The 25,258-nt window shown below is 37.6% G+C and overlaps 1 protein-coding gene across 2 annotated transcripts in view; it reads right to left on the bottom strand.

Annotated features, from left to right (window-relative positions):
* Nucleotides 1-25,001, bottom strand: part of ACADL (acyl-CoA dehydrogenase long chain) — a 38,897-nt gene extending 13,896 nt beyond the window's left edge. Inside the window, exons 1-9 of one of the 2 annotated variants that reach the window (XM_082630190.1) lie at nucleotides 24,724-25,001; nucleotides 23,380-23,517; nucleotides 20,544-20,699; nucleotides 19,820-19,957; nucleotides 12,594-12,758; nucleotides 8,329-8,395; nucleotides 3,711-3,875; nucleotides 2,941-3,042; nucleotides 1,855-1,968 (exon numbers count right to left, since the gene is read on the bottom strand). In XM_082630190.1, the coding sequence (XP_082486316.1) occupies nucleotides 1,855-1,968; nucleotides 2,941-3,042; nucleotides 3,711-3,875; nucleotides 8,329-8,395; nucleotides 12,594-12,758; nucleotides 19,820-19,957; nucleotides 20,544-20,699; nucleotides 23,380-23,517; nucleotides 24,724-24,800 (1,122 nt within the window). In that variant the 5' untranslated portion in view covers nucleotides 24,801-25,001. The remainder of the gene's footprint in view (nucleotides 1-1,854; nucleotides 1,969-2,940; nucleotides 3,043-3,710; nucleotides 3,876-8,328; nucleotides 8,396-12,593; nucleotides 12,759-19,819; nucleotides 19,958-20,543; nucleotides 20,700-23,379; nucleotides 23,518-24,723) is intronic. The other variant, XM_082630191.1, reaches the window with a different exon arrangement.
* Between the last annotated feature and the right edge of the window lie 257 nt (nucleotides 25,002-25,258).

Here is a 25,258-nt window from a genome sequence, read left to right as displayed (position 1 = left end):
ACCAAAGTATTTCATCTTTCCCTTTCCCTTCACAACACCTTTCAGCCAAGACATTCCACTTATAAATTTTCAATTAAACTTCCAACTCCAGTTTTTTTGATGACTGCATTACTTAAAAACTTCCTTCATTTTAAGGAGAGACTAGAGGGTCTAAAATTTGATTGATATTTTAGTGATTATGGCTACCATATACTGAGTTCTTCTGCAAATAAACTTAAACTTCTTGGCAAAACCCAGGAAGTTTAAACACAATCATCCACCTTCTCTGTGCTTGAACCTGGGGAGCAAAACCCTTTTAGTAAAGCTAATATACAAAAAAGCAGAATGTTCCGCTATAAGTGCATGATCATTAACCTGACTTGGGTCCTCAGTACTGCCAGGAAGCTTGCTGTAAGTGTCTCTAGTTAGTTCAGTCCCTCACTCTGAAGAAGGTATTTCAAACCTTCCTTACCTCCATGCCCCATTCACTCACATCTCTTTCTTCCCTATTGATAAGGAAAGATACGGAAGTCTCTGGAAGAGAGCTTTTGCAATTTCTACCAAGGGAGCTGAACTCTTGCTCATCCTTTCCTCTTTCCTTCCTGTTTCAGTGGAGGAAACTCCTCTCCTGTCGGGATGGGAAGGCCTATCTTTCCATGTATTGAAACTTTGGCATCCACACCTTCACACTGTCTCAAAGATCATATGCAGTTAATTATGCTCTCCATACCTACAATCTTTCCCTCTTTACTAAATCCTTTGTCTAGGTATTAAAATATGCTCTAGCATTCTCATCCTAATAATAATAACAAAAATTAATAATCTCCAAATATTTCACTTGATCTCCAAATATTTCCCTCACTCCCTCCCCACCCTCCTCTTCTTGCCCTCTAGTTACCATCCTTTCTCTCAGCTACTTCACAGCCAAACTCAGGAAAGAGTTGCCAGTCATCAGTATCTTGACTTCCTCATTTCCATTCACTGCTCTACTCACTGGGGTCTGGCACCACACCAGTCCATTAATGGCTCTTATGAAATAACCTCCATATCATTATGTCCAATGGGCACTCTTTGACCTTCATCTTATTTTCCCTCTAAGTAGCTTCCATCCACTTGAAATCCTCTTTTCTCTTGGCTTCTACAACAATACTTGCCTGATTTGCTTTCTCCTTTCTAGCTGTCTCAGTTTTCCTTGCAGGCTCTTAGTTTCCTACTCAACCTTTAAATCTTGTAATTTTTTTCTCAGGACTCTGTCCTAGGATCTCTTTTGTCTTAATCTCTACTCTGTCCCTAAGTGATCTCATCCACTTCCATGGATTCTAATGTCACTGTGGATGAAAAATGTTGCCTGCCACATAGATAAACAATGGATGTTGCAGCCATCAGGCCAGAAGCCACTGCAGCGGCCCCCAAATGTGCACCCTGAGGGGAGTCAGGATGGAGAAAAGCAGGATACTACTGGCCCTAGATAGTTAAGGTGCATATCAGAGGAGTAATTTCAATGAGCCCAGACTCTTGGATCTTCCCATACATAGAAAAGTGATAAATCATTACTTTGAGAAGCCTGGTTTTCTTTAATTAACAGTGATCTTTTGATGTTCCGACCACCTGGTTTCTGTTGCAAGACTCCTATATACCCTGGCTCCGCCTCTTTGTTACCTCTTTGGAACAGTCCCTCAGAGCTATCTGAGAGTCTGTATTTCGTGCTTACATGCTTAGTGTTGTGCACCAAATAAAACATAATTCTCAACTTTTAAGTTGTGCATATTTTTTCAGTCGATACCACCTGTATGAAAATTACTCCATATTCATGTTTAGCCTAGACCCATTTCAGATGAGTAAATTGATACTATCTAATACTAATGACAAGCTTACCTGTATATGTGCGACTGTTTTTCCAAAAGCTTTTCTTTGTTTAACGTAGTTCCTGGTTTCTTCAAACATGAATTCACTGGCTGAAACTGCCAACTCAGCAATCAGTAGCCTTTCCTATAACCCCAAAATTAGGTCTTGAACATTATTCTAATTACACAAGTGATTTTCACATGATTTCAATGAAAATAAATTGCATAATCTTTATAAAACTCCTAAAGATTATTTCTTAACTCTTTATAAGGAAAGTCTCCCACTGAGATTTCTAAGACTATTTTGACACATATATGTCTCTAAAAATATTTTATTTTTATGAATGACTGTCTTTATATAGGTATATAAGTAATTTATTTTCCTCTTCTCTTTACTCATCTATGGGAAAAGAAATTCCAAAGTTGTCGATTTTTATTTATTGATCTCTGCATACCACATATCTAATATACCTGAGGAAATCAACATTTAAAAGGGCATAGGTTGAACTAGTGCAAAGTATCCATAGTCAGTTTAATTCCATCTTGTTGGTGATTTTCATATTCTATTCTGTGCCAGGGTTCCTAGTCCTTGTCCCATTTCATGTTTAGTGCATGCTGTGGTTGTCACCAGACAGATGAATCCTCTTATGCTGACATGCGAGGCTCAATAATCACTCAGCAACCACACTCCAAAAAACACAGAAGTGAGGGCTGACCCTATGTGGCTAAAACTTTTTAGTCTGAACTTAACAGCTTTCTTTGATTCCCAGGTATTATTAAAAAAAAAAAAAACTGGTAAATATTTTGGCTGATATTTCGTTACAAAGAGCTAAAAATTCTTGATTTGTAGTTAAGACACTAAAATCATTCCAAGAAGGAATCATAGAACTGAAAATCTTATTTTCCTGATTCACTTATAAGCTTTGATTGGATACCCCTGAGTTCAGTTATTCACATGTCCAGACTACAAAAGTCATATATATTTTTTTAAAACTTCAAGTTATACTCAAACGACTGGCTATATCACAAGTTTTGTATGCATGGATTTATATAGTTCTATATTATTCTATTCCAATCCATTATCTAATCAAAAGACGGACTCTTTAATACTTCTGACCTGTGGAAGCTCTTGCATGAGGTAATAGAAGCCTTTATTCTCTTCTCCAAGTAGGGCACGCGCTGGCAAACGTACATCTTCAAAGAATAATTCTGCAGTATCCTAAGAGATCATACAATTGAGTACAGAATTATCTCACTGAAATCTCCTAATAACCTGATGAGGTGATTATTATTTCCATTGAAAAAACAAAAACAAAACAAACTGGAAGCCAAGTTGGAGTGGTTAATGATCACAACTGGTAAGTGGTAAACCAGGGATTCAAACCCAGGTCTATCTGATTCCAAAAGCGGCTTTCCCACTGCAGTACACTGTCATTCTAGCTCTAATACTGTCCAGTCTTGCAGGTACTGAGGACTAAGGATTTCTAATGCATATCAAGTAAAACATGTTTTTCTTTTTGGTAATGAAAAATTACCAAATAATTATCAAATAGTAGAAAAAATATTTTCTGTTCTTATTTCATAATTTTCTACAATTTCAAAAATAGAGGGTATTATCACGCAGTTAATTTTCTAAAGCAGATTTTCAAAATACCCTGATTCACTTCCATTGCTGACCACAGTTGCATAAACAGTGGAATAAATTACCATAATCATTTCTGAAAAGCATATTTTAAGAATCCAGCATAGGAAGGAAGGTATGATTGTGCTATATGTAGTTCTATATATAAAGCATAATTGAGTAAACTCAATTATTTATAAATAATAAATATGAATTATATTTATAAATGATTTATATTATGAAAACAAATTTACATTATGACTTACCTGGGCTTTTAGTCCCATTTTATGTAGCTTTCGTCCCTTGACAAATCCTTTCATTCCATTTTCCACCAGAAAAAGGCTAATGCCATGGGCAGGAGAGCGAGCTTCACGATTTGTGACTGCCACTACGATCACAACGTCACTTAGCCACCCATTAGTGATGAATACCTGAAAAACCCCAAGTATACTGTGATGCTCCACAATAACTCAGGTCCACGTGTAAGTCATGATCAGGGGAAAGTATACTCAAGAAGACTAAAGCGGACAAAACATGCTTCATACCTCTCTCTGTACTCTCTCTGAATATCTGCAGTGTTGATTATTCATACATGAGGTTATTAAAGAGTAGGGGGAAATTATCCAATGCTTCAAAAATGAACTCTATTCATTTTCTTCCCACTATTAGTATTGTAAATAATAATAATAATTAACATTATTATGTTCTTTTCCAATTAAAACAAAATTGTCTATAAAAATGATAAACCATATTTTAGAAAGAAGTTTCAGGTGAGAAAACGGAATCTCCTTTGAATGGCACGATACTATTAAAGTATTTGTACTTTCAGATTTATCAGTTTCTGAAAAGGCATAGTTTCGATTTCATGATGGATGGCCTACCTCTTTCCAAATGGCCTAAATAAGGAAGATGCTGATTAAGAAGGGATAAAATAAAAAAGAGATATTAGTTTATCAGATAATATTTATTCAGAAAACAAATATACACAAAGCAAATATGAATAATTATCTTTTCACTCTGTATCTTTCCTGGGTCCTCTCAGCCACTTTCCATTGTTTTAGTTGCTATCCATATGCTGATGACTCCAAATCTTTATCTAAGCCAAATTTCTTGCTAGGTTCCAGACCTGTATACACACCTGCTTCTGGATAGTTCCACCTGATGACTCAAGGAATACATACCTTCTCACCCCTACTCCTATTTAATCTTGAGTATCAATCTATTTTCCCTGTGTCAGTGAATGGTGTCAGTAAATCACATTATTATCCTGCTTCATATTCAATTTGACATCTAGTTCTCTCTAACCCATTTCAACACTTTTTAAATCCATTCACTTCCTTTCACTTCTATTGCCATTACCTTATTTTGGGCCTCATCATTTCCTGGTTAAGTTCCTACAACTGATCTCTGTGCAACTCTATTATCCATTATGATGTCAGAGGGATCTTTCAAAAATGCAATCTAATCATACTACTTTCACATCTGAAACTTTTTGAATACCTCCGCATAGCTTCAGGATAAATTCTAAATCTTAGCAGGGCATATAAAACTCATCACATATTGGCACTAGCTTACATTCCTGCCTTATCTCTTATCCAATTTTCCCCTCACTTCTTTTCTGTAGGTTAGCTCTACTGCATTACTTGCTGTCCCCCATATTCTAAGGTCTTCCTCATCTATGGGTCTTTGGAAATCTTGTTTCCTCTACTTGGGGGGCTCCTTCCTAACTCTGCTACAATGAATCCTACTCATCCTGGACAAAGTTCAGACATCACCTCTTCCAAAAAGTCTTTCCAGGGAATTCCCTGGCGGTCCAGTGGTTAGGACTCCACGCTTTCACTGCCGAGGGCGCAGGTTAATCCCTGGTCAGGGAACTAAGATCCTGCAAGCCACACAGCGCGGCTGAAAAAAACAAAAACAAAAAGTCTTTCCAAATTCCCCAAGCTGGGTTAAGTGCTCCCATAGCATCCTGAATTTACCATCATCTTAGCATTTTCCAAGCTATATTCAAATGATCTAATTTTGTCTCTGTCTCTTTGAAATAGTACAGGTATAAAATGGTGTTGGTTACCCTCATCACCTACCATCCATGTCCTTTATAATAAGATTTATGCTCTAAAATCCAGAGCACTGATTCTTACAAATAATGGGAAGTGGGCCAATGATGTTAGTGTTATCTACATGACAGCAAATGAAGGCAATGATGATGGTATGGTTGTAAGTGACACAATAATAAAAGACCCTCAACATCTCTCTGTACTAGGAGCTCCTTGAGGGCGGGGACTATTTCCTATTCATATATCTATCCTCAGTGCTTAGTATAGTATTTGGCATATAGGAGGCCTTCAAGGATGTTTGTTGAATAAATGAGAAAAATATATTCCTCAAAAATAATTCTAGGAAATTCCCTGGTGGTCCAGTTGTTAAGACTCTGCACTTCCACTTCAGGGGCACAAGTTTGATCCCTGATCAGGGAACTAAGATCCCGCATGCAATACAGTGGGCCCCCCCCAAAAAAAAAAAATCATGGTAAAAAATTTTTCTACAGTGTTTCTCCATTACACCATTCCCTTCCTCAAAAACCATTCAGGCCTCCAAATTTCCTAACTGTCTAAGATAATAATGACCATTTGTGTAGTTGCCACAGTTGAATTGCTGAAATAGTGCTTTTTTGTTTGTTTTTAATCACAGAGCACCCAGGAATTAGTACCTTTATGTTACTAATATCTAATGTGAGTATTTCTACCATGACTGATCCTCTTTCCTAATAAAATTATAAGAGAATTCTCTTTGTAAGCAAGGGCTTTCTTGATTTCTTTCCTAATTATGACAGTCAAAACTTTTAATAGGGCTGAGATTAACCCTAGTGAGGTCATTATTTTTTTATTTTTATTTTATTTTTTGGTATTGAATGCCTATACCATATGCTGTTTGTAGATGTTGTATAGATAGTACATAAAGAAAAAGTGTTATAAAGAAAAAGGGAAAAAAAATCTTCCATGAGTCCATCATATAAATATCATTGTGAACTTCCTTTCTGGCCTTTTTTTTCTTTTAATATAGTTGAAATTATTCTATATTTACATTTTATATGCATACTTCACTTAAATGTTAGTATAATCTTTTCACTTAATATAATTATTTTCCTATACCACTAAAAATTTTGTGTTGATGCTTTAATGGGTGCATATTAGATCATCTTATTGATGTAGTATATTTACTTACTCATTCTTTTACTTTTGCTTCCTCTAAAGTTTTTGTTTTTCCTAATGGAATTTTTGAAAATCAGAGGTACTTTCCTGGGTGGTTCCCACCAAAGAGTCTAATTGAGCAGACTGGGCCTGCTTAGAAAGCTGGAGTCATAGAAGAGCGTGGTTCCCATTTCACTTTTGACCAAATACCCTATTCTTCTGTCAAAACAAGCTTTCTGTGTGCAAAGAGTTAATTGACTATATATCACAGTTAGTGCTTTATTATCCTTAGTATGAATAATGTAGATGGATATTTCATAAAGTATATTTGAAAAACAACAGTGACTCAAGATAGTCTATAAAAAGAGAATTTCCTAGGGCAAAAAACATACTATATCCAACTCTTATAAGTTCATGATGCATATCAGCCTCTCAGAAAGTGAGAAGTAGAGCATGTTTTCCAAATTTATTTGACACCACAGACATTGTTTTTCTGTATAATAACTATGAAACTAGATAATGGAATGATCTTTAGAACTGGGCTACTCAAAACGTATTCATCAGATTGATGAACAGTTTGCCAGTCCACAAACTGTTATTAGTCCTTAACAATGTAAGTACGGAAAGTGACTGTTTAGAAAATTTCATAGCAATTTAAGTGTCACAATATTCAAGCTTGTGATTTTGCAAATGCAAAGGTATTAGTCTAAAACTAATAAGAAATTTTTTTTAAACGTTGAAGGAAAAAAAACAAAAATTAGTTCTTCACCAGGCTTTGAAACATTTTTCGCAAGATTTCCTTAGTGTAGACAATGAATATCTTTTCTTCACTTAATATTCAGTCAACAACAAATAGTTACTGAGTGTATAGTAGACACAGTTTTAGGTAAACAAAAACCTCTGCCATCAGTGATATTAGATTTTGAAGGATATATTTACTTCTGAGCCTGTCTGTAACCTTAATCGGAGGTGCTCTCCAATCTTATCAGTGGGTTGATGTGAGGCTCAGGAAGGTTGAAGGGCTCTCAAATTCCATCAGAAATATCTTTCCTAAAATCTTTTGAAACTCTTCTTGATATTTATTTATAAGTCTTTTCCTCCACTTCTTATCAACATCAAATTCATTAATTATTGGGCTTCCTTGGTGGCACAGCGGTTGAGAGTCCGCCTGCCGATGCAGGGGACACAGGTTCGTGCCCTGGTCTGGGAAGATCCCACATGCCACGGAGTGGCTGGGCCCGTGAGCCATGGCCCCTGAGCCTGCGCGTCCGGAGCCTGTGCTCCGCAACGGGAGAGGCCACAGCAGTGAGAGGCCCGCGTACCACAAAAAAAAAAAAAAAAAAAAAAATTCATTAACTATTAACTATTGTTTGTCCCCTATTTGGACAATGTGAACCTCATCTTTTCCTTTTGTGGTTTGATAAGGGCTGTTTGGAAGCTAAAACGTTTTTCATATTAGTGAGGGGGCATGCAAAAGGAACATAGAAGAGGAATAGATCTCACGTAATATAAATGTTGTACAATTCTTACTGTCTCCAAAACAAAGCAGTTCAATTCCTGTGCCAACTCAAGTAAACTCAATTCCTGTGTGAGTCCCTAGATCTGAGAGACTCAATGATGAGTAGCCTTTGAGGCTTTGTTACCCACAGCATGACTCTGGGGAGGAGGGCTATGGAAGCCCATCTTTACACACCTTGCTTCCATTGAGAATCCAGTCACTTCCATCCTTTTTGGCATTTGTTTTCACTCCTTGCAAATCACTATAATTGAGAGAATAAAAAATTCATTAATTGGTAATAAATGAACTATGCAAATGTTATGTAAGTATGTATCTATAGTGATAATTCAAACTGTTTACACCATTATAAAAATTGACATTTAACTAATATTAGGAACATTCACACAAATGCACTGAAAAGTCATGTCTGACAAATGCTAAACTATTTATACAAATGAATATTTGATTGAGATTACATAGACTAACTAGATTTTATAGAGCATAACAAGGCCCAACTAGCATCCAAGATCCTCAAACTGGACTCAGAAGACATTTCAATGCCTACTATATACCTCAGATTATTTGCCCATGTACATTTCCTGCCTCTGTTCACTTTGGTTCCTTCCCCTATCTCTACTGTTCAAAAGCTTAGCTATTTAAAAGACTATGTTGGAAATTCCCTGGTGGTCCAATGGTTAAGACTTCATGCTTTCATTGCTGAGGGTCCAGGTTCAATCCCTAGTCAGGGAACTAAGATCCCACAAGCCACGCAGCAGCACGGCCAAAAAAAATAAAAAAAGACTATGTCTCAAATGCCACATCCTCTAAAGAGCCTGCTCTACAAGTAGAATGGTTATTTTTCTGGATATAAATTAAACAAATATTCATAATTTAAATATGAAAAATACAGGCAATATTCAAGACAAAGGAGAAAAATGAAAAAAATTTAAAAAAACATTTTACCTTCTGTAATAAACATTTAAAAAATACAACCTTCCAGTATTTTTCTATGGAAACAGATACACACATATATGTATTTTTATAAAATTGGAACCATACATATTATCCTGGTCTTTTAATAATATCTAATGTTTTTCTATAAGAAAACTTTTATTAGTGGCATAGAATTTCATCATATGAATTATTGTTATGATATATATTTTTAAACACACAAGAATATTCTTTATTTCCACAAACAAGTATTTCGTCTTACTTTTTGGAAACATTGACAGCTTTCTTCATTTATCTTTTAAGAGAGATTTAAGAGAGATTTCTTTACAGTAGGAAATCCAGCAGGTAGGATTCAATAATAGATGGTTTCAGGGAGACAACTGCAAGTGGTGGTGCATCTAAAAGACTGGAGAACTCATATCCCATCTAAAGGGCTATGTCCCAGCCAATAGGAATAAGGAGTCAGAAATAAGAAAAACATAGTATTGTCAGATGTTCCAAATTTTCAAGAAAAGCCAAGAATATGGATGTTCATGTACATTTTTCTGGCTTTTAAAGTTGATTCAGGGTTTCTTTTTAAATTAAATAGATTAACCAAATTAAACACGTTCCAGGGCTTCCATAGGTCCCATGAACTGCCCCATTACTGACTACTGCCTCATGCCTTTCTAGACCTCATGCCATGGTGATACAACCACTTAGAACTCAAGGGGGTAGATATCTGATATCCTTCTCTTATACACTGTAAAGTAATAAATTATGATTTCTAAAACTAGAAATTAAGGGGGACATTGACAAACTCAATCATGACTGAAGATCAGGGAAGGGACCTGAAACCAAATGCATTGGATTCATCATGAATCTTTTAAAGCAATCTACTATTGTTGAAGACTTAGGTAGTTTCCACTTCCAATTTTCAAAGATATCCTACAATGAACAGCGTCATATATTAAATAGTCCACATCACTTATTTTGTGAAACTTTTCTGATTCTCCTTTTTGTACATGGACTTTGTGTTATATATCCCATGGCACTTTATCACTCTCTGTATCATGCTAAATAATGACCCTTAGAGATAGCAGGTCCTAACCTCTGGAAGCTGTTAAGTGTTACCTTATATGGAAAAAGGGTCTTGCAGATGTGATTAATTTAGGACTTTGAGATGGGAAGATAATTTTGGATTACCTAGATGGGTCCTAAATGCAATCACAAGTGTCCTTGTGAGAGAGAGGCAGAGGGAGATTACACAGACTAAAGAGGGACATTACAACATGGCCACAGAGGCAGAGATTGGAGTCATGAGGCCACAAAGCAAGGAATGTTGGCAGCCCCTGGGAGATGGAAGAATCAAGGAATGGATTCTCCCCTAGAACCTCTGGAGGGACTGTGGCCTTGCTGATACCTTGATTTGGGGCTGCTGATACCTTGATTTGGGACCACTGATACCAAGTTTGGACTTCCAGCCTTCAGAACCGTGAGAGAATAAAGTTCTGTTGTTTGTGTAATTTGTTACAGAAGCACAGAGAATTTTCAAGAAAACACAAATCAAGCAAGCCTTTGTGGGTATGTGTTTAAGTTGGGGATAAATCAAGATCTCTCACTGATACTTTTGCCTCTAGGTGAGAGCTGACATACAGTGGGTTGGAACTAAAACATACTGATTGTGAGCTAATAAGATGCAATCAGAATATTGGGCATTAGGCCAGTTATCTTAGAGAGTGATCTTAAAAGCAAAGGAAGAAGATTAAATTCCTACTTCTATTAGGTCACATTTTTAGGCAAAAAAGTAAACACAACTTTTTTTTTTTGGCCTCACTGTGCAGCTTGTGGGATCTTAATTCCCTGACCAGGGATTGAACCCAGGCTGCTGGCAGTGAGGGCTCCAAGTCCTAACCACTGGGAATTCTCAACAAAACCTTTTTGTCTTGGCAAAATTAAAGTTCTATATTGGCCTTTAATTATAGATTTATATCTGGGAAAGATAAGTACAATTTAAGCAAATTGCCAAGTAACACTATGGCATACTAAGACATTTAATAATAAGCAGCACTGGGACTTCCCCGGCTGTCTAGTGGTTAAGACTCTGCACTTCCACTGCAGGGGGTGCAGGTTCGATTCCTGGTCAGGGAACTAAGATGCTGCACGCTGCACTGCAGCCATATAAATAAATAAACAGCACTGACAAAAAATTTAAAATATCAGGGCCTGATCTTGCAGAAACAAGTCTTGAATTTTCAATTACTGCTTCTGCCACATCTGTAAGTTCTTCCTCTGCACTGCCTGTTTCCCATTGGCCTGTTAGTCACTGCTCTCTTCAACATAAGCCATTTCCCTGACCATGCTGGCTTGTCAAATTACTGTCCCCTCTCTACACTTTCTTTCACAACTCTGAAAAAAATCAGTCTGTCTTTTCTGCCTCTGTTTTCTCAATAACCATCTCACTCCCTTTGAAAATAACTTCTGCCTCTCCTCTCTCCTGAAATCACAATCAAAAGATCACCACTGGCTGCCATGACTCTTTCTCAGTTCTCAACATCTCTGTGGCCTTGACATTACTAACTTCTCACTCCTCTCCTACTGCCTTTTCAAACTCACTTCCCCTTGAGCTCATGAAATAGCAGTTGTCTAGATTTCCTTCAAACTCAATCCTTCTGTCTCTGTTGCTACATCTTCTGTACAGTTCCAAATGGAATGCAATGCCCAAGGTTTCCTTCTTGGTCTCCTTTCATCCTTTCACTTTACCCTTTGAGGATCAAGTCCCACCACATGGCTGCTCTTGCAAATTTCTCAACTGTCAGATCTCAGTTTAAATATAACCACTTTTTATAGGTCTTCCCTAGCAGTCATATCTAAATATGAGTTTTTCCCTTCTCCACCAAACACACATGCACCATGAGTCTCTAACACAGCACCTTGTTTCCTTCACAGTACTTATCATAATTTAAATATATTTGTTTACGTGTTTCTTGTCTTTCTCCTCAATAAGCACAGAGACCACATCTGGTTTGATTACCACTGTATACCTGGCACATGGAAGGCACTTATTAAGTAAATATCAAATGACTAAATTATTTATTCATTTCCATTGCTTCAATTCTTTCTTATCTATGAATGGTTTTAAAGCCTATTGCCACCCCCAGCCTGTATCCAGACTTCCAAATCCATATTTTTAATAGCCTGCTGGGCATTTCCATGTGAAATGTCACACCACATCTAAAATTCAACAAGTCCCAAATTCAACACATATTCTAACATTTTATTTACATCACACTATGTTAATATCTCAAATACAACATAAAATACATTCTGCTGTGTTGTTATTTGTATATGATAAGGCCTTATTTTCCTACTGGAATTTGAAGTTACCTAAGGTTGGAAATGACAATGTGTTCATCTTTGTATCCTCCTTAGAATATCACTCAGAGTGTTGTATAAAGCAGGTACTGAGAAAACATTTGCTGTTAAGGCATTGCTTTCAGCATTTCAAAACCAACCAAATGTTGATTTACCTTCCAGCTCCAGGCTCTGTCATTGCTATGGCACCAATACACTTCCCTGCAGTCATCTGGGGGATGAAGTGCTTAATCTGTTCTTCTGAGCCATAGTTTGCAATATAGGGCATGACAATATCCGAGTGAAGACTAAAACCTGGGCCTGTGCAATTCGAATATGCTCTTAGAAAGAAAAAAGAGAAGACAGTTTAAGGCACAACGTAGTTATTTTGCTCTCTTTTTAGTTCTTTGACTTCTCAATTAGAAAACAACAACAAAGTACTAAAGGTCCTATCTCATTATGTGGTAATAGATTGTCTCCCCGCAAACCTATGAAGTTTCTGAAGGTTTTCTCTCTCTCTCTCTCTTTTTTTTTTTTTTTACTAACCTTTTAATTTCTGGCTCTAACATAGTAATAGTGCTCTAGCAGAGCTCAATGATCACTTATGTAATGAAATAAAAGATAAAATGTTTTAAGAAATTTACCACCTATAACGGTATTACCCTAACATAGTAACTATTTTCATTTTAGCAAATGACCTTTGCCATAAGGATATACGTATTCTAATATAACTGCAGTCATGGTATAAATTTTGTACTTACAAAATTTATCACAATAAATAGCTGCAAAATATTACAAACTGCTTATGTACTACAATATACTTTTTCATTGTCCTACTGCTGTACATTTAGATTGCTTCCAAACTTGGGGGATTATGATCTAACATGGCAATGATGTTTGTACATAGATATTATTTTTTATATTGGGTTGGAAAAAGGTTCCTTTGGTTTTTAAGTAAAACTAAAAGATAAATTTTTCATTTTCACCATGAACTCTATTGAACAACGTATTCACCCTTTTGTTCCATTACCTTCTGCCATTTTTCAGACAACTTCATAATTCCATCTTCCCAAAACTTTTTATCTTTTTGAGCAAAGAACTGTTCCAGGTGCCTTTTACAGTCTTCCAAGGAATTGAATTTTTTTTCCGTTAAGAGAATTTTGTAAAGACCTAAATAAATGGAAAATGAAGGTGAAATGTCTGGTGAATATGGCGGAGGAATCAGAACTTCCCAGCCAATCTGTAAAAGTTTTTGCCTGGTCATCAAAGAAACACGTGGTCTTGTGTTATCCTGATGGAAGATTATGTGTTTTCTCTTAACTAATTCCGGACACTTTTTGTCAATTGCTGCTTTCAGTTGGTCTAATTGGGAGCAGTACTTGTTGGAATTAATTGTTTGGTTTTCCGGGAGGAGCTCATAATAGATGACTCCCTTCTAATCCAACCATATACACAACATCACCTTCCTGGGATGAAGACTGGCCTTTGGTGTGGTTCGTGGTGGTTCATTTTGCTTGCCCCATGATCACTTCCGTTCCACATTATTGTACAGTGTCCACTTTTCATCGCCTGTCACAATTTGTTTTGAAAACGGAATGTTTTCATTACGTCTAGGTAGAGAATCACATGCAGAAATATGGTCAAGAAGGTTTTTTTCGCTTAACTTATGTGGAATCCAAACATCAAAGTGATTAACATAAGCAAGCTGCTGCAAATGATTTTTCTTTTTTCTAGGAATTTTCTTTACATTTCCACTCGACTTTTATCCATTTTTTTCTTATTAGTCATCCATTTTATACACATCAGTGTATACATGTCAATCCCAATCGCCAAATTCATCCCACTACCCCAGTAGTGGGATTGCTGGGTCATATGGTAATTTTATTTTTAGTTCTTTAAGGAATCTCCATACTGTTCTCCATAGTGGCTGTATCAATTTACATTCCCACCAATAGTGCAAGAAGGTTCCCTTTTCTCCACACCCTCTCCAGAATTTGTTGTTTGTAGATTTTCTGATAATGCCCATTCTAACTGGTGTGAGGTCATACCTCATTGTAGTTTTGATTTGCATTGCTCTAATAATTAGTGATGTTGAGCAGCTTTTCATGTGCTTCTTGGCCATCTGTATGTCTTCTTTGGAGAAATGTCTATCTAGGTCTTCTGTCCATTTTTTGGATTGGGTTGTTTGTTTTTTTAATATTGAGCTGCATGAGCTGTTTATATATTTTGGAGATTAATCCTTTGTCTGATGATTCATTTGCAAATATTTTCTCCCATTCTGAGCGTTGTCTTTTCGTCTTGCTTATGGTTTCCTTTGCTGTGCAAAAGCTTTGAAGTTTCATTAGGGCCCATTTGTTTATTTTTGTTTTTATTTCCATTACTCTAGGAGGTGGATCAAAAAGATCTTGTTGTGATTTATGTCAAAGAGTGTTCTTCCTATGTTTTCCTCTAGGAGTTTTATAGTGCCCGGTCTTACATTTAGGCCTCTAATCCATTTTGAGTTTATTTTTGTCTGTGGTGTTCTAATTTCATTCTTTTACATGTAGCTGTCCAGTTTTCCCAGCACCACTTATTGAAGAGACTGTCTTTTCTCCATTTTATATCCTTGCCTCCTTTGTCATAGATTAGTTGACCATAGCTGTGGGGGTTTATCTCTGGGCTTTCTATCTTGTTCCATTGATCTATGTTTCTGTTTTTGTGCCAGTACCATATGGTCTTAATTACTGTAGCTTTCTAGTATAGTCTGAAGTCAGGGAGTCTGATTCCTCCAACTCTGTTTTTTTCCCTCAAGACTGCTGTGGCTATTCGGGGTCTTTTGTATCTCCATACAAATTTTAAGATATTTTATTCTAGTTCTGTTAAAAATGCCATTGGTAATTTGATAGGGATTGCATTGAATCTCTAGATTGCTTTGGGTAGTACAGTCATTTTCACAATATTGATTCTTCCAATCTAAGAACATGGTATATCTCGCCATCTGTTGGTATCATCTTTAATTTCTTTCATCAGTGTTTTATAGTTTTCTGCATACAGGTCTTTTGTCTGCCTAGTTAGGTTTATTCCTAGGTATTTTATTCTTCTTGTTGCAACGGTATATGGGAGTGTTTCCTTAATTTCTCTTTCAGATGTTTCATAGTGTATAGGAATACAAGAGATTTCTGTGCATTAGTTTTGTATCCTGCTACTTTACCAAATTCATTGATTAGCTCTAGTAGTTTTCTGGTGGCCTCTTTTGGATTCTCTATGAATAGTATCATGACACCTGCAAACAGTAAAAACAGTTTTACTTCTTCTTTTCCAATTTGGATTCCTTTTATTTCTTTTTTTCTCTGATTGCCATAGCTAGGACTTCCAAAACTATGTTGAATAATAGTGGCTAGTGTGGACATCCTTCTCTTGTTCCTGATCTTAGAGAAAATGTCTTCAGTTTTCCACCATTGAGAATGATGTTTGCTGTGTGTTTGTCATATATGGCCTTTATTATGTCGAGGCAGGTTCCCTCTATGCCCACTTTCTGGAGAGTTTTTATCATAAATTGGTGTTGAACTTTGTCAAAAGCTTTTTCTGCATCTATTGAGATGACCTTATGGTTTTTCTTCTTCAATTTGTTAATATGGTGTACCACATTGATTGATTTGCGTATATTGAAGAATACTTGCATCCATGGGACAAATCCCACTTGATCTTGGTGTATGATCCTTTTAATGTGTTGTTGGATTCTGTTTGCTAGTATCTTGTTGAGGATTTTTGCATCTATATTCATCAGTGATATTGGTCTGTAATTTTCTTTTTCTGTAGTATCTTTGTCTGGTTTTGGTATCAGGGTGATGGTGGCCTCGTAGAATGAGTTTGGGTGTTTTCCTTCCTCTACAATTTTTTGGAAGAGTTTGAGAAGGATGGGTGTTAGCTCTTCTCTAAATGTTTGATAGAATTCACCTGTGAAGCCATCTGGTCCTGGGCTTTTTTTTTTTTTGGAAGATTTTTAATCACAGTTTCGATTTCATTACTTGTGATTGGTCTGTTCATATTTTCTATTTCTTCCTGATTCAGTATTGGAAGGTTATACCTTTCTAAGAATTTGTCCATGTCTTCCAGGTTGTTCATTTTATTGGTACAGAGTTGCTTGTAGTAGTCTCTTAGGATGCTTTATATTTCTGCGGTGTCCGTCGTAACTTCTCCTTTTTCATTTCTAATTTTATTGATTTGAGTCTTCTCCCTCTTTTTCTTGATGAGTCTGGCTAATGGTTTATCAATTTTGTTTATCTTCTCAAAGAACCAGCTTTTAGTTTTATTGATCTTTGCTATTGTTTTCTTTGTTTCTATTTCATTTATTTCTGGTCTGATCTTTATGATTTCTTTCCTTCTATTAATTTTGGGTTTTGTTTGTTCTTCTTTCTCTAGTTCCTTTAGGTGTAAGGTTAGATTGTTTATTTGAGATTTTTCTTGTTTCTTGAGGTAGGACTGTATTGCTATAAACTTCTCTCTTAGAACTGCTTATGCTGCATCCAATAGGTTTTTGATCCTCATGTTTTCATTGTCATTTGTCTCTAGGTATTCTTTGATTTCCTCTTTGATTTCTTCAGTGATCTCTTGGATATTTAGTAACGTACTGTTTAGCCTCCACGTGTTTGTGCTTTTTATGTTTTCTTCCACATAATTGATTTCTAATCTCATAGTGTTGAGGTCAGAATAGATGCTTGATATGATTTCAATTTTCTTAAATTTACTGAGGCTTGATTTGTGAACCAAGATATGATTTATCCTGGAGAATGTTCCATGTGCACTTGAGAAGAAAGTGTTATGTGCTGTTTTCTAATGGAATGTCCTATAAATATCAAATCTATCTGGCCTGTTGTGTCACTTAAAGCTTGTGTTTCCTTATTACTTTTCTGTTTGGATGATCTGTGCATTGGTGTAAGTGAGGTGTTAAAGTCCCCCACTAGTATTGTGTTACTGTCGATTTCCTATTTTAGAGCTCTTAGCAGTTGCCTTATGTATTGAGGTGCTCTTACGTTGGGTGCATAAATATTTACAACTGTTATATCTTCTTCTTGGATTGATCTCTTGATCATTATGTAGTGTCTTTCTTTGTCCCTTGTATTAGTCTTTATTTTAAAGTCTATTTTATCTGATATGAGTATTGCTACTCCAGCTTTCTTTTGATTTCCATTTGCATGGAATATCTTTTTCCATTCCCTCACTTTCAGTCTGTAGGTGTCTCTAGGCCTGAGGTGGGTCTCTTATAGACAACATATATATGGGTCTTGTTTTTGTATCCATTCAGTAAGCCTGTGTCTTTTGGTTGGAGCATTTAATCCATTCACGTTTAAGGTAATTATCAATATGTATGTTCCTATTACCATTTTCTTAATTGTTTGGGGTTTGTTTTTGTAGGTCCTTTTCCTCTCTTGTGGTTCCCACTTAGAGAAGTTCCTTTAGCATTTGTTGTAGAGCTGGTTTGGTGGTGCTGAATTCTCTTAGCTTTTGCTTGTCTGTAAAGCTTTTGATTTCTCCATCGAATCTGAATGAGATCCTTGGCGGGTAGAGTAATCTTGGTTGTAGCTTCTTCCCTTTCATCACTTTAAGTATATCATGCTACTCCCTTCTGGCTTGTAGAGTTTCTGCTGAGAAATCAGTGTTAACCTTATGGGAGTTCCCTTGTATGTTATTTGTCGTTATTCTCTTGCTACTTTCAATAATTTTTCTTTGTCTTTAATTTTTGCCAATTTGATTACTATGTGTCTCGGCATGTTTCTACTTGGGTTTATCCTGTGTGGGACTCTGCTCTTCCTGGACTTGGGTGGCTATTTCTTTTCCCATGTTAGGGAAGTTTTCAACTATAATCTCTTCAAATATTTTCTTGGGTCCTTTCTCTCTCTCTTCTCCTTCTGGGACCCCTATAATGCAAATGTTGTTGCGTTTAATGTTGTCCCAGAGGTCTATTAAGCTCTCTTCATTTCTCTTCATTCTTTTTTCTTTATTCTGTTCTGCAGCAGTGAATTCCACTATTTTTTCTTCCAGGTCACTTTTCCATTCTTCTGCCTCAGTTATTCTGCTATTGATTCCTTCTAGTGTAGTTTTCATTTCAGTTATTGTATTGTTCATCTCTGTTTGTTTGTTCTTTAATTCTTTTAGGTCTTTGTTAAACATTTCTTGCATATTCTCGATCTTTGCCTGCATTCTTTTTCTGAGGTCCTGGATCATCTTCACTATCATTATTCTGAATTCTTTTTCTGGAAGGTTGCCTATCTCCACTTCATTTAGTTGTTTATCTGGGGTTTTATCTTGTTCCTTCATCTGGTATATATTCCTCTGCCTTTTCATCTTGTCTATCTTTCTGTGAATGTGGTTTTTGATCCACAGGCTGCAGGATTGTAGTTCTTCTTGCTTCTGCTGTCTGTCCTCTGGTGGATGAGTCTATTTGGTGCAAATGATTTTCAACCCTTGATTTGGATGTTTTGAGTATGTCGGCTATCTCCCAGGTGGTGTAACATTGATTGTTCTCAACTAATGTCTCAATTTGATCGCTATCAACTTCAACTGGTCTATCTGACTGTGGAGCATCGTCCAGTGAGAAATCTCCAGTACGAAACTTTGCAAACCACTTTTGACACATTCGATCAGTCACAACACCTTCTCTATACACTGCACAATCTTGTTTTTTGCTCTTCAGCTGCATTTCTACCTTTCATGAAATAATAAAGCATAATATGCCAAAAATGTTGCTTCTTTTCTTCCATGTTCAATATTAAAATGGCTACACAAAAATTCACCAATTTTAATGTCTTTTTTCAATGCATGCTAATATGACAGCTGTCACAATATAATCTAAGAAAATTGTTTTGAATGAAGTTGAAGACAACTAAGTGCTACTAGAGCCATCTTATGGAAAAAACCAAACAAACTTTTTGGCCAACCCAATATTTAAGAGCAGAAATACTTTCATTTTTTATGTATCCATGCTTTTAATCTCCAAGGCATTTATTGTTCCAATATATAACGTCACCAAGAGTATATGAATGTGTCACTTTCACTGCAACCTTGTCAGCACTGATTATTATGATTTTTCATTTTCACTAACTTTTGTACTCAAAATGATATCTCCAGATCAATTTAATTTGCATCTGCTTGGTAGTAAGGATAAACTTTTTTCATTTAAAAAACCTATTTTCATTTCTTTTTTGATGAATTGCTGGTTCAAATCTTTTGCCCATTTATCAACTGAAATCTTCATTTGTTCTTATGTATGAAACAGACACATGGGTCAATTGAAATGAAGCACCTATTTTAACAACTTAAAAGAGGATTTTCAATCTTATAAGATTAGGAAATATTTTAAAATCATCACTCAGGAAAGTGAACTGACGAAACAAGACTCAACTTCAAATGCTTCCATACTTACTGCTCCTCCCAAACAACAGCTGATGAGTACAAGTCCCCCCCAATGCCACCATGACGCTCTGCAATATTGACACCAAGCAGTCCTTGTTTTCCAGCTTTTTCCCAAAGCTCCCTACTCACTTCTCCAGCTTTCTCCCATCTGCAAATAACAAACATTTTAAAATCAGAAAAATGTTTTTCATATTATTTAAATGGCCACATTTTGAATTTATGAATGATTTTGTTCAGGAGTGGTCTCTTAATTTAAGGTAATTAAAAAGGGGGTGCTCTCACACCCTGTGACAACAGCAGGGCCCAACAAGAAAAAGAAAGATTCCTCTTTCCCAGCAAAGACTCAGTCATTGAAAAGCCCTGGACTCTTTGTTTACTCTAGCCCTCCCAACTTCCTTTTCCTCTCTATGAAAGTGCTCTCCTTCCCTTGCTGAGCAGCGACTTGCACATAGATCACCATGGTTGTGGACCATAAACCCATTTTTTGTGGGAGAAAAAGCTGGCAGTTGATTAGGTCAACATATTTTTTAATTGTATATTTTAAAACTCATTTAAGAAGCTTTGAAGTAGTTTAAGAATCCCGTAATCTTACAGTATTATACTGAAGAGTGGTAAAAATGTTAATAAAGCTCTGAACACAGTACTTTTTCTAGAGAACAATGAAGAGCATTCTAGGAAATGGTCCTTCTTGGACTTCTAACGTGCATTACTTTAAAAGAAAATGTGCGACTTACTCTGCGTGATGAGGAATCACTTCTTCTTGAAAAAACTTCCTTACACTTTCCCGGAAAATGTCATGTTCTGAAGAGAAGATTCTTCTAATTCCTATATCTGTTAATTTTTTAGCAGAAGGAGTTTCTAGACGTTCCTCCCCTCCAGAATGAGAACACCTTAAAAATATACATACATTAAGAAAATTAAGTGAATTGTTACTCTTCACATCCAAATTAAAGTCACTGAGCAACATGAAAGAAAGAGTCTGAAATTTGAGAAACCAGTTCAAATTTGAGCAGCAGCAATTTAGGATCTATCTCGATTGGATGAGACTAAGAAGTAGTTTACCCTTATTCAACTCAGTCTTCACTTCCAAATCCCTAAAGAGGATGTCATGCCTAGAACTAGTCACATGTTTGAGCTGAAGTAGAATAGTACTGTATGGTGATGTCGATTAAATAATGTAAAATTCAAGTAGTACAATACAATAATACTGATAAGTTTTCATGTAATGTACAATTTTTAAAATAATGTAACCCCCCCGTTAATAGTTTATCCAGAATCATACAATTTCAAATGGCAGGTGTATAGGATGCAAACTGTGTTGACTTTTATTGCCACATTACAATCTGGGTGTAAAGCAAAATCAAAGTGCCCAAGAATCTCTGTAGGGATTAGTCCATAATTATTCAAAATCTTTGAAAACTGACCTTTCCTCTCCCCACACCCCCACACCCCCCATATTAAGCTTAAAAAGAGACTGCTCTGTAGTTCCTTTTGTTCAATGGTCTTCAGATCGCCCCCTGCCCTGGCCGGGGGTATACCTGAAAAGATTTTGAAACTCTGTACCACTTTGTACATTTTTAAGCTCACATCTAAAAAAACGTTTTATCATATATATAAATATCTCCAAAAGATGTTTTTCTGTTTTGCATCATATTGTTTTGGGTTTCTGTCTTCCTTATTTGGACCCTGACCTGATCTGATCCTATCCTGTCCTTTCCTTCCCTTTTCTTTCTCTTCCTCTTCTTCTTCTTAGTCCAGAAAAGACCCAGTCTTGTTTATTGGCAATTAGGCTATTTCAATCTTTTTTCCCCTGAAATGGATTTTTTTCCAGTTTATATATCTTTCCTTAATGCAATGGACTGAATGGTGCCTGCCCCCTCCTCCAACCCAATTCATGTTGAAGCTCAAACTCCCAATGTAATGGTATTTGGAGATATGGCTTTGAGGAGGTAATTACAGTTAAATGAGGTCATAAGTGTGGAGTCCTAAACCGAGAGGCTTGGCTTACTTTATGAGAAGGGGAAGAGAGAGATATAGCTCTGTGTGCACACAACAAGGAAAGGCCTAGTGAGGACATAGGGAGAACGGGGCCATCTACAAGTCAGGAAGAGAGCTCTCACCAGCAAATGAACTGGCCAGCACCTTGTTCTTGGGCTATCCAGCCACTAGAATTATGAGGAATAGATTTCTGTTGTTAAACCATCCAGTCTATAGTATTTGGGTATGGAAGCCTGAGCTGATTAATACACTTAATATGTATTTTGTGTCATTTTGCTTTAGGCTTATCTTTTATATACAACTTTTGGTTGAGTTTTATTTGTTAATACAATCTGAAATGTCTTTCAAGTGGTAACCTTTAGCTGAGAACTTTTAATACTACATTTTTTATACCTGGTCTGCCTTTTATCTTCACATTTTTCCGGTTTGCTACTCTGTCAGCCAAATCATAATTTTTAATAACTTATTTATTCATTTAGCCAACAAATACTTTCTGAGTGCCTAATATGTACTAGGAACCATTCGGGTAACTTGGGATACAACAGTAAGCAAAGGCCTTGCACACCACTGTAATGTTACAGTAAAACAGACTAAAATCTACTTCATCCTATATTGAAATGACTCGTCCCAATTTCTTTATAATGCACACACTGGTCCATACTTGGGACTTTTCCTCAAGGAAAAAATATGCTGAGACTAGGGAACTGGAGATCTAAGACACTGAATCATTTGTCAACATAATTAGTAAATAATAGAGTGGAACTTATATCCAAGTCTGCCTGGATCTTAAAATTTTATATCCCATGTAACATTAAAGAAATCTTTGGAACATTTCTAAGTAAAACACACCAAGACACAGGAAAGTGAAAGAAGTGCCAGAAAGAACAGAGATTTTCAGATCTGTCAAAAGTGTTCAAGAGAGAACATGTAGAGGGAAGAAAATCAAAACACTTGGCAGTAAGTTTGTTGGAATATCCATTTTTTGCCAAGACTAAGGAACCCGTACAAAATAAATCAGCCCTTTCTCTCCCCATAAAAACCAGGAAATCTGTACTGAATAAATTGTCCATTGTTTTCCTAAAGCATTAAACTGCTACTCATCTAACAGGCTAGGCTCTAATTATTATTATTATCATTATTTTTAAAGCCTCATTTACATTATAAAAGGGAGACAGTCTCTGCCAGCACCTTCAGGTAGGGAGCTGGTTATAAATACACAATTTCGGGCCTCATCCCAGGCCAAATGAATCAGTCTGCACATTTGACACTTGAAACACACAGGGGTTAGGGACGCCCAACCTCCATGCAGTTGAAAAATCCATGCATACCCCACCGTCAGCCCTCCATATTTGTGCTTCCTCCAGAGCACGGCTCTGCATCCTCAGATTCAACCAACCATGGATTGTATAGTACTGTAGTATTTACGATGGAAAAAAATTCCCATGTAAGTGGACCCTCGCAATTCAAATACATGCTGTTCAACGGTCGACTGTATTTTAATAACATTCCTAAGTGATTCATATGCACATTAAAGTTTAAGAAGCCTGTTATAATAAAACTAGAGTCTCTGACCTATTCAGAGGGTCCCTCAGGTCCTTCCTTTTTCCAATATTCTTCCTATACTTCAACCAAAATAACTTATCACAATTGACAATGCAGAAGCAGGTATGAAAATCAGACTGTCTTCTATTAAGCCAGACATCAAGGGATCTACAAAAATGTAAAACAATGTCACTCATCTCACTTTTTTTTGGAAAAGTTATTTTTCATAAAGATGTTATTTATGTTAACATGTAATGAGTTACTTTTACGTAAACCAAATATTTGTAAAATTTCTCAGTTTTGTAGATATCGACATCAATGTCCATAAATAAAACTCACATAAACAAAAGATCTTGGAGGTCCTCTAATTTTAACAGGAGTCCTGATACCAAAAAATTTGAGCATCACTGTCTTATGAAGTTCGGGGAAGAGCTTAGAAAAGTATGTGTATCCGAATGTAAAGTCACTCCTCGGTAAGGCCTTCCCAGCCCTCCTCACAAGCAGCAGTTTTGTTTCCCGCTCCCATAGCATCTTAGAGTTACCATAAGGTCGCCATGAGCTAATTTATCCATCCTGTCACTCTCATTAAATAGGGAATCCTCGGTGCTTCCAGTTTGTTTATCCAATGACTGTATTTGAGGTGTCAGACGGTACAGGAAGCTTTTGATCTTATAAACACTGCCTTAATAGTCACTGAGCCACTTAGAAACTCTCTCCATTAACTCCTCTGCATTTACTTAAAGGATTTGTTAAATCTCAAGTTAATTTCATTGTCTAACGGGCCGTCGCCAGGTCTTTCCTATTCCACAATGCCTTCTCCATGGCACTTCTCTAGGTCAGCGTCGCTGCAACTGCTTTTCTCAAGATCTGGGAGGTGGTGGAAGTCCAGCTCCCAAGTTCACTATGGGGAGGTGCCTTTTTGCCACAGATCTAACTGGGCCAAAGGTCGTAGCTCGAACTCGTGCAACTGTGGCCAAGGGGTGACTCCCCTCCCTCGCCTCGCAGGAACTCTTCGAAATGCAGACTCGCGGTGCCCACCGCAGGCCTCAGAACCAGACGGGTTGGATTGGGGCCAGAGAGGGAGAATTTAGGGACGCACCCCCCCTTCGGCTGTCCCCGCGTTGAAGCTGCTAAGCCGGCGCCCCCGCGCTCGCCCCAGTGGGTCCGACCCAGGTTCTGGGAGCCAAGGGGCGAGGCCCAGCCCCTTCTCCCACCCTCTCTCGCCCCAACAGCTCAGCCCAAGTCCTGGGGGCCGATGCAGCCGGACCCTCGAGCGCGCGCCGGCTGGTTCCCAGCCCCCAGGAGCTGTGTGCTTGTCGCGGCCCGGCCCTGCAGCCTCCCGGCCGGCGCAGCTGGAGCGGGGCGGGCACTCACCTCGAGGCCGGCGGGACGCTCGGCGCACAGTGGCCGCTCCACAAACGTAGGGCCCCGCGGAGGAGGCGTGTGGCCATGGCTGGGACAGCGAGGGGCGGCAGGGGCGACGGACTCGTCTTCTCGGTGACTCCGAGCGCGCAAGGCCAGGCGCCGGGCCAGCAGACTGTCCCCAGGACCTTCCTCAGTGCAGTCCCGCCGGAAAAACGTCGCGCAGCCGCCCTGGTAAATGCGCCCTGGGCGCCCTTCCGGAGCCCCGAGCCGCGATCCCCTGCGGTCCAGCGGGTGGCGTGTCGCCGAGCGTTGGGACACGCCCCTCTCTAGAATCTTACCAATGGAACGCAAGACGGTTCAACTTTTCCCTGCGGCGTTTTAAGCTTTGTGTGTGTGTGTGTGTGTGTGTGTGTGTGAGGAAGATAAGAGTTTATTAAAGAGAAGGGTCGCTGCAAGAACAGCTGGCCGACTTCCTGGTGGCCAGCGAAAGCCGACCCTGAGCATGGGCTGCTTGTCTGGTTGGTTTGTTTGTTTGTTTTAACAT

The sequence above is a fragment of the Mesoplodon mirus genome (genome assembly GCF_964341445.2).
Source record: "Mesoplodon mirus genome assembly, chromosome: 8".
Lineage (NCBI taxonomy): Eukaryota > Metazoa > Chordata > Mammalia > Artiodactyla > Ziphiidae > Mesoplodon > Mesoplodon mirus.
This window is presented reverse-complemented; position numbering and strand designations above follow the sequence as displayed.